Source organism: Haliotis cracherodii, unplaced genomic scaffold (assembly GCF_022045235.1).
Source record: "Haliotis cracherodii isolate W230 unplaced genomic scaffold, xgHalCrac1.p SCAF_3, whole genome shotgun sequence".
NCBI classification, from domain to species: domain Eukaryota; kingdom Metazoa; phylum Mollusca; class Gastropoda; order Lepetellida; family Haliotidae; genus Haliotis; species Haliotis cracherodii.
Window position 1 is genome coordinate 42,168,710 of NW_027266286.1, and position 10,857 is coordinate 42,179,566.

At 38.3% G+C, this 10,857-nt stretch overlaps 1 protein-coding gene across 1 annotated transcript; it reads right to left on the reverse strand.

Annotated features, from left to right (window-relative positions):
- Positions 1-658: 658 nt before the first annotated feature.
- On the reverse strand, positions 659-3,698 carry LOC139474890 (beta-porphyranase A-like). Its single transcript, XM_071258084.1, has 3 exons — positions 3,426-3,698; positions 2,727-2,865; positions 659-2,151 (listed from the first exon to the last, which is right to left on the reverse strand). The coding sequence occupies exons 1-3, from the start codon at positions 3,696-3,698 to the stop codon at positions 659-661; spliced, it is 1,905 nt and encodes a 634-aa protein (XP_071114185.1).
- Between the last annotated feature and the right edge of the window lie 7,159 nt (positions 3,699-10,857).

Here is a 10,857-nt window from a genome sequence, read left to right on the forward strand (position 1 = left end):
GCCCAGACGTCTAAGGCGCCGCGATTCGCTTTGCAGAGTCGCTTGGGCATGCCAGAAACCTATGATTGTGGGTTCGAATCCCGGTTCGTCCCGATTATGTTTCTAGGTTTGTCAGCACCAGACCCGTGCTCGTGGGGTTCACCGAAGTGTTAAACGTCAAAGACCTGCATCACTTCGGGCTTTCCACCCGCTTTAAGCTGACACGCCGTGATATAACTGAAATACTTAAACCCAACTTACTAACTCACTCATCACGAGGAATTATCCTTATTCGGTATTTATGTCAAACCCTTCATGAAGTCCGAGTTTGTCAAACCTTTAGGAATGGCATTTGCACAGTGTCAACACTGAAAGCGACTTTGAAGTCTGATACTGTGTTTAGTTCGTGAAACTGTATTCTTCATATTGTCGCTGCTTCACATAAACATAATTCACAGGGAAAGGTACACCTGCATATGTATACTGTCGACTGACCTTAATTGTAGAACGATAGACACATCTTTATATCCATACCATAGTCGAATGACATTTTTTTGAAATATAGTAATAATGACATGAGACTCAATGACGCCAAATCATATATTTAAACGCTGGTAACATAGTTTCAGCATACATGTATTTTGAACTTGTTTAACTATGTCAATTATAGTTGTCAAAATTATCCTTCTGATGCATTATCAGATGACACAAGCTTGGCTGTGACAAGCGCAACTGAAGAAACATACCCCACTGTCATGCTGTCAGAGAAGTGGAACTGTACCAGGTTAGACCCCATGACAAAGAGGGAGGTAGGGACAGCAAACTCCCAAACTTCCCAATAGGTGGTGCTGTTAAACTTGTCGGAATCATACAGCTTATAGAACGAGTCAAGGGGGTTGAGGTTAAAGGTAACATACGATACATTGTTTGTTTCATTGATCGGCCAACTGGTTGAAACTCTTAATCTTGCACTGTGGTATTGGCCATTTGGTAGATTTATGTCAGTCAAAGCGATTTTTTCTTTGATTGGTACAAGAATATCAGTGCCGTAGTATGTAGTTTCGTTGAGAGTGACAGTAGGTAGTTGGTCTGAGGGGGTCTTGAATGTCAAGTGACATGTTGCCTCAGGGGGAAGTTCAAACATTCCTTGTGTCTTCTGAATGTTAAAGGGCTCGTTGAAGGTCATGATCGGATACCATTCGTCCTTGATGGTGATGCAAGTAGCTTCTCCCCTGGCTGGTTTCATCCATTCGTCCTTAAAGTCAAGCTTGACTGTTTGCAACTTCTGAGAATAGCTATGTAAGAGAATGACGGTTTCGTTATGCAGGGAACTGGACATTGCTAAGGGAGACACGGTTCGTTCCTGTCCATTATATTGGCTGGTTGTTCTGATAAAAGAATAGTCGGACGAGAATTTGTACCAAAATTCAAAGACGTCGACAATGCGTGTAGCGTTTCCTTGAAGAGTGAAAAGTGACCAGTTGAGACTATCATGTCCTGGATATTTTTCATTGTCTAACCGAAACACCACTGTTCTGTCAATGTATTCCCTTAGACTGAGTTGAGTGAATCGGTGGGCATTGCAATGGTATATTGTTGAGAAGTCTACTATACCTGATGGAGCAAATTTGTCAATTCCTAACACAATATCGCGGCCATATTCACTGATAACAAGGGGGATAATCTTCCCTTTCTTCTGAGAGGCATAACTTTCAACCAAGTCGACAAATGCTATAAGACGTGCTTCATTCATGCCAGTGAGATTGTGAGATTTGCCTGTCACGATGAGTGAATTGTACGAATGAAAAGAAAATGCATCTAAATAGTCTAATGTGACGTCCATGAAATATGCCACTTGTTTCCAGTACGAAAAGTCGTTTCTATCTGCTGACCCCGTTTCGCCGTCAAGTGTAGGCCCAAACACTTTGATGTTAAATCTGGCATGGAGTTTCTCCGCAACTAATTTGTGGAAGATGGCAACAGTCGTAAAATTCCAGATGTCAAGCTTAGCATCCGGTTCATTTATGGGCTCGAAGTAGGGTGGGATCTCTCCTTTAGTATAGTCATATACTCCTTGCATCATCAACACTATGAACTCTGCAGCAGCATCGATGTTGTTGGGGAATTGACCTTTATGTTCGGACTGGTTTATCCAACTCGGCCAGTTATGAGCTTAAACCAATGATATGATGGAACATGAAACCAACATACAAAAGAAATTAAAAACATCTATGTGCTTTCGATAAGAATATGTTCAATTGTGTTTGATGTGTTTCCTTTTTAAGAAACATAATAATTGACCAATCTGATTATTATGTACGGTGGAATAGATTGTGTGTGCTAAATTGCTTTTAGGCATTTGCCTCCAAATATACTTCTCCACCTTTGACAGTGGCATTTGTTTGTTTTTCATGATATGCAAAACTGTTTCTCATAATGTGTCAAGGATATTTTAAAAAAAAATGACATATCTGATCAAAAGTTGAATAATATACATTAAATGCCTCTGCAAATCTCCCATAATTATTTTTTTACAAACAAATGCATCAATGATTATGGAGTGTTGGTCTTTCAATTTACTCGAGTTGTATGATGTGGTAGGACGCGCTCACCTGCCCAGTGAATGAGTAGCCTATATTTTGTTCAAACTGTTCTTGTGGTAAAATGTTTGCGACAGAAATACAAATCTGAATACACATAAGATCTTCCGTTTTAAATATACTTATTAAGCTATTAAATTGTCTTACCTCTCGCCATCAAGATCATTTCATTCTTATAACCACTATTAATGTTAGCAAGGTAGTTTAAGAAGAGTTCCTGCTGTTTGGTGACATTCTTCAAGTAGTTGGGTGCAGGGTAGCCACTACGGTTTGTGTCCTCTGGCCACTGTATAATTGATAAATGAAAATAACGGTTTGTTATGATCTATATATGTCAACGCAAAGACTTGAAACGTTATGGATAACAACTTCTTAATTGTTTGTAACAACGCGCCAGGGTTACGTCTTGTCCCTTAATCATCAAAGACATGAAGAAACGTTATGGATATTAACAACTTCGGTATTTTTTTCTCCAAACAATATTTTAGAGGTTATAGTTGTTCAACTCAGCACTCAGGAGTACTTCAGCTATATATGGCGCCAGCATGTGAATGATCGAGTCTAGACCAGACAATGTAGTTATTAATACTATGAGCAACGATCCACGCCAGAGGCGTACATTGACACGCCATCCACCAAGACAGCGAGCCTGATCAACCGATCCATTAAGTCGCCTCTAAGCTTACGAACCCCTTAGGTTGTTACGGACTAATGCTGACCCAGAATCCACACGTATAGGCTCTTCAAGTAATAATTGTTAATCCTAATACAAAAAGGCATAAACCACTGCCATATGTATTAAGTACAAGGACAAAACAAAGAATCGCATTAGAAAGAAAATCTCACATCTTGGAAGAGACGATCACTATCATCTGGGTGTATCCAGCGCCCACTGTCAGTCCGAATGCTCCGACAGTTTGCGATAAGGGACTCCTTTTCCAGGCCGTTATGCTTGTTCCACCTGTCACTCTCATAGCGAACTCTACCTCCCTGTGCCAGCCACTGAGGGTAGATCGTCACCGTCGTGTCACTGTTCACACCGCCTATTATCAGGCTCAAAGTGAAATAGACATGTCTCCATGTCATTGTTACTGGAATGTAATGTATCATTGTCTTCATGTAGAATTGAAATGATGTACTGGTGAGCGAGACCTTTTATAGTTAGAATGCATGGAAACTACCTTTGGCCGTGACACTGCAATTCTATAAATGTGTATACATGATAAGGAATGGCGCTGTCATGTAGGTGTGGTGATAGGGTAGCCAAGATTTGTCCCTCTACAACGTCTGTCGTACGAGGAGTTGTATGTACGTTCCCAGTTTCACTGAAATGCCAATTCCTAAGAAGAGGATACTTATTTTTGTCTGCCAAGTCCAACTTTTATTTGAAAATACCAACGATGACGATTTTGAAACTTTAATGTGTTTCTGAGATGTGTTGTGTCCGTCACAGATAAGATTTTCTCTTTGTTAGACTGTTTTGGTCCCTTACTCTTGCCTCGACGGCCGAAGACGTGCATAGTTAGGCCCTAAACAAGGGGTATGTGAACATGGGGAAAATGGGTAAATAGGCTGGTCGCCGTGCATGGACTGTTTTGGCCAGCTTCGCGCGGCTTTTCTATTTTCTATTTTCTATTTTTCTACATAATACTATGGTGAACGTGTGATGGAATATTTACCCGGAAATTGTTATTGATGATGCACAAACCATTTCTCTTTGAAGTTTTGTTTCCATTGCAACGTAATGCAAAAGTTCCTCGTTGCTATTGTTCCCAAGTGTATGCTGAAAATATGGTGAAAAATGCCTAGTGTGTGATAGGACAAGCTGTTAACATTATTTTTGCCATCGACTTATTTTGCCCATTTACATCATTTTCACTTAGATGACCCAAACTTTTGTATTTGCTATTTGCTGTAAATGTGAAATATGGTCGAGTGAAGGTCAAAATTCATTTATCACAACAACCGGAAGATATATATGATCATAATCCCCACATCATAATGACAGATGTATAAAACTTTGGAAAAGTGATATATACATACGTTCATACATACAGTCGTCTAAATACCATTTCCATGAATATTCAATTTGTTCTTTCATAGATTCACCAAGAGTGACTCTCATACAACATATTCTCTAAAAATCCCCCCAAAAGGGTTGCCTGAAATAATTTATTTTATACAATTATTGTGCCTGAAATAATTTATTTTATACAATTATTGTACATTTTACTGCCAATACAATTTTTTCTGTATATGTCGGACGCCTGCCCTACCCCTGTCTTATTGTGACATCACAAAGTGAGATTGTACTGTGATGTCAAAACAGCGTAAAGGTATAACTGTACTCTTAAAAATCACATTCCTGAAACCGGTTGAGTATATTATACAAGCTACGCCTTGCTATTGTGTCTCTGAAAAGATAAAATACAAAAGTCCAAAGATGAGCTGATGAAGAAAATAAAAGAATATATAATATGCTGCATATCCAATGTCATACCCCGTGGGTACCTGGCGTAAGATGTGTCTCCAGCTACCTATTGCTTGTCGCAAAAGGCTAGTAAATTGCGAGAGAGGGATGTGATACAATACAGTCAATATTGTCATCATGAATGCAAACTATTGCATTATTAATACCGCCAATGTTTTACGTATATGCCAACTCACGGTCTATCTGTGCTAGACTACTGTGTATACCCTACGAGGCATCAGATAACAATACTACCTTTAATGTGGTGAGGCCTAATGAAGGTTTCAATAAGGCTGGTTGTGTGGGTCTTATTAATCCGCAGACTGTTTTATAACTTGATAATTCACTGCTCACATGGTCAGTAAACACTGACATTCAGTTCATTAAAAGTGAAAAGAATGCAAGTCAAACCCATGTCAGAGTAAAGTTTGAAACGTCAGCCATACCAGACACTTTTATGAGTCGTGTGAACTAGAATAAGCAAATGTGAAAACAAAATGGAATTGACATAGCCTATAATATATTTGTGAATATCGTGTGTGTGGTGAAATGAGTGACTCATTACAAAGTAAGATAACTCCTTAAAATGCCCAAAATAGTAATGAAAAAACGGCGCAGTCGTAAGGAGTGGTGGACAACCGAATGATCTGCTTTATGGAATGATCTGTGAAAAGCGGAAACGAAGTTGAGTAAGTGCAAAGAACCCCAGAAGAAAGTTCGCATAAAGCATATCTACAGAGGTAAACGGAACTGCTTTGACAGACAGGTGCAGAGAGCAAAACGTGGTTTTCAAGGTAAAACTTTGTCGGACTAAGAACACCTGGAGAGTTCTAGGAAATTGGTGTAGGTTTTGAAGGAAAGAAATTCCAATGGAGGTGAAAAAACAGGAACGGCTACACCAGTGGGAAGGCTGACATTGTGCCAGGTGAATGAAGAGACATTAATTCAGATTTGCGTCACAGCAGCGTCAGTTACGGTGACGTCATTTAGTGTGACAGTGATCTGAACTTACCTATAACTATGGAAGAGGTGAGGTATGTGCTAGCGTCTACTAAAAGGGGCAAGTCGACGACAAGCCTGGACGATGTACCTGTGGAAGTGTTAAAAATGTTAACTGTTCATCTTATCTCCATAAAGCTTCCAACAACTGTTTTAACCAAAGTGTATACTCTCAATGTGGGAGAACGGCATTATTATACCTATCCCGAAAAGTTCAACAGAGGACCCAAGAAATCCCTCAGCGTACAGAGGATCACACGTGCATGCGCATATTATAAACTTTGCTGTTGATTGTTGAACCATAGACTGAACACTTATGGAAAATCAAACTCCTGTCTCCACGACCAACAGAACGGCTCCCGGAAAGGCAGATCTACAACTGAACATGTGTATAATGTTACTTCTATTATTGAAAGCAGGAAAAAAGTATGAACAAAATCTACGTTCGTGGTTTTTATTGATTTTAGAAAAACCTATGATTGCGTTACTATAAATAATGTATGGTAAAAACTGTTTTCCAATAACGTGAGAGGCAAAATGTACAATGCTGTTGTTTCACTTTATAAACATGTACAGTGATGTGTACGCCTGAATGGTTTACTTAACCCCTGGTTTGACCTCAATTGCGTCCTTAAACAATGCTGTTTATTGTCTCGTTTGTTATTTAACATGCATAAAGATAATTTGCTACATGAAAAGATAATGTGTCAGTCTTTGTTTGGATTAATAATACTACGGTTGGTATGTTAGCTTATGCTGATGATATTGTCTTGATTGCAGAAACAGCTGAAGATCTCATATAAGTGCTTGGTGCAATGTTAACCAAATGTCCATAAATAATGATAAATCCAAGGTATTAATTTTATGTCACAATGTGTTATAAAAACAAATGTTTTGTTTATGTGTGGTGAACACATTTTAGAAGTTGTTGATAACTATTGTCATTCAGGGTATGTTAATATACACAAACATAGATATATAAGAGCACATCACATTATATTCATTCACATCGTCACACCGACGACATCATAGAAATAGATAGAACTCTTGCTTTCAACAAATACATTGAAGGGTGTGTTATAACTTACAATAACTATATATACATTTGTATCCCTATACATGTGTAATAATATGATAAATACAATTAATTAATTTCATTAATACACAAGAAAATACAAGCATACCCTGTAGGTGAAACTGGGTCGGGAACTGCGTTCACCAACACAACTGACAGGACATATTGTGCCTGCATCTAAATACAAATACAAAGACAAATATACTTACTTAGGTAAAACGGGTTACCTTAGTTTGAAAACATGAACTATGTGTTACACATAGCATACCAATGAATGCCTTACATTATACATAAATAACATTGTCATAAGCAAACACATACATCATAAATACATACCCACTCGCTCATTCATTCTCAAATGAAACATTTAGGAAAGGTGAAGATATACAGTGCTAACCTAGTTAAAACATTTACATGGCTGCAATTATATGACAATATGTAATGATCTATCTAAATATGTATTTAGACTGTAACACTACAGCTGATTACACAAATAGATCCAAGTACATTATAACAATACGTACAGAAACATTACTAACCTATTCGGACGGTCACAGAGCAGATATTTGTTGTCCGCATGGTCAAGGTGTAACTACTATTATATATAATGGACAATGTTCCTATCAATCTCATAGAACACATACAACTGAAGTCCAAAGAGGTTTGAAGTCATCAATGACAACCCTAAGTTGAGTTCACTCACTAACAGCTTTGACCGCTTTGGAATGAGCCCAGCGCTTGTATATGCATAGAAACTGTCAGTCCACTGCAGTTTGGTGGCACATTGAGGATAAACCGGTTTATTTGGGTACCCAAACAGAATGTTTGTCATGAAAAGCTTGTTACAGGTTGTTAACTGTTATTTTAACATCACAATGTCTAGTGGCTGTTTCACACATTCAACAATGAATACAATTGTGTTATGCTTGTATAATTAACGCAAACAGCAGAAACAGTATATGTGTACTGGCTAATTATCACAAGATAGATGAACGCGGAACACATATCAGGAAATGAAAACATTTGTTTATTTCCTCGAAAACCCACCAACAGTGATACATGAACATACGTACATGCATTCAATAAATAATACAAGCAAGCAAGGAAATTTATACACTTACGAAAATAGAACACCCTGTTTTTATATATCTGGCCATTCATAGATTACTTTGGGAATGTAAATAAAACGTTGTTGGGTGGAGCTTCACATCTAAACAGACAGAGAAAACCAACTCAACAGCAGGAGAGTTACATAGTTACACACTCGATCCACTTTCCCAATGTTGTGCCAGCGGTCGGTTTCAACGGGAGAGTTATGGTTATTAGTTCTGAATTTGACAATAGGAAAGTACTCATTCTGGGGCAATATGAGATTTCTTTTTCGTTTGATTGAATTGTTTTCACAGCAAACTCAATTTTTTTTACATGACAGAGCCGCGCCAGTTTTGCAGATATCGACTTTAAGATGTTTCCTCTACTTATTTACATGCTCTTCAACGCCCCAGACAGTCAAGTGATTGGCATCATGAGCATCGATCTATGTAACTGGGATACAATGACATGCATCAACCAAGTCAGCGAACCTGACCACCCGATCCTGTTACTTTCCTCTTCTGACAGCTGGGTTGCTGAAGATCATATTTAACAAGGATCTTCACGGGTCAATTATGACTAGTTGAGGGACAGGGACAGTTTGGACTAAAACTAACTACGCTGAATCGCAGAACTCTATGTCTAAGAATATGACTGATCTTTGATGTTTTCTTAACCTGACAAGACTGATGAGGTTTTGTCGTCAAACTTTATATATGGATGGGTTGATAAATAAAGGAAAGGGAATTGATGTGATATCTGTGACACTCAAGATCATATGTTCTAAGGGCTTAAGGAACATATAATGCTAAGTTTGTGGCAAAAGTGGGGAGTGGCTAGGTAGGATGATATTTCCTGGCATTAGTTTTCTTTCTTTATTTATTCTTCAAAAAAGGCAAAACTACTTCAGACAGAAACGACACTTTAAACAAGATATTTTGCATTTTAGAAATAAGAAACGCTAATATTGCTATTGTTACGGTGTAAAACATTTTGACTTTATCACGGTTAAACAAACGTTGGTTCACCATTAGGTTCTGCGTGGCAAGTGACGATGAAACGACAGTGGACTCATGTCGCACCAGTGGGCAGTGCTTGTCATCAATGGAAACCACCAATGGGATCCAAAAGGAAGCAATGGGAACCAATAGACCAACATGATCCTTGCCCAAAGATGGCAGCATGCATTCCCCAAATGATGCCTACAACATGAGGTCCAACGAACAAACCGAATAAAACGACCGTGGTTTAAGAGTTTGTATTGGTTTGTTTGGGCCCAATTAACTAATGTTGAGTTGTTCCGCCATGGCTGCAATGCCATCATATCGAACAATCTTAAACCCTGAATCCATGAGCATGTCATTCTCATAACCACTGTTGATGTTCTCAACATGCTCGGAGAACAGTTCCTGCTGTCTGGTGACGTTCTTCAGATTGTTGAGGTCTGGGTGGTCTACAGATAATATGCTTATGAAATTAGTAGAATTGTTTTCCACTTAGTGTCATTTTGTGAACATTCGTCAATGCATATTTTCACGGATATTTACTCTCAGTCTGAAACCTGTCATGTGGCGTCAGGAAGTTGATTTTCCTGATATTGATTAATCTGAGTTTGATCTGAATAGCAAAGGGTCACTGCATTCGCGAAATGGTAGTATTAAATGAATATATACCATTACATTATCACCATATCTTGCTTTCAACTTGATGTCAAATATAGCTCAGAACAAACCTAATGACAGCTGTCATTTGGAAGTAACATTCAGTATTAGTTGATCTCACGTCTTGGAAGAGATGGCCGATATTCCTGTGCCCACAATCAGTCCAAAGGCTCCTGCAGTTGCAAATATGGGACATCGATCAAGACCATTGTTCCTCCTATTACTGTCATAGCAAGCTTCCCTGTGCCAGCCATTTAGGGTGGATCATGACAGCTGTACATGTGTCACTGTATACACCGGCTACACCGGAAAAAAGACGTGTGTCCATTTCATTTTCAGGAACAAATATCCTGTTTAATGAGTGAGTGAGTGAGTTGTGTTTTTCACGCCGATTTTAACATCCTGTTTAATGAAATTATTTATTTACAAAACGCTGATATGGGTTCATTTCATTGATGAAAACTATTTACGATTAATCATAAAACACCTATCATCATTGTCATACAAATGGATATGGTTTAATATGATTTAAATCATATGATCCATACAGTTGTACAGATGTCCATATCAATTACATGTTATTGTAAGTATTTTGTACATGTCATATTTTACAATACTACATTTCTACTATTACAACACTGACATCAAATAGAAGATTTATTAAAGAATTTTAGATATATATATATGCCTTTGCCATAATCACTGGTATCTGAGAAATGACAGAATTACGGATTCAACAAATATTTGAGATGTGACCCCTGAGTGCTAGGAGTCTTTAATATTGCATTGCGACGCCTCAACGATTCTCACTTTCTTCACTAGCTTGTTTTAAAAAACCCCAGTAAAACCTGTGAACCTAAACAATATAGTCTGTGCCAAATGGGTTGTTAAATGGCAAAGACTCGGGTTCTATTCCCCACAATGTGTGAAGCCCCTTTTCCGGTCTCCCCCGCCGTGATATTGCTGGAATATTGCTAAAAG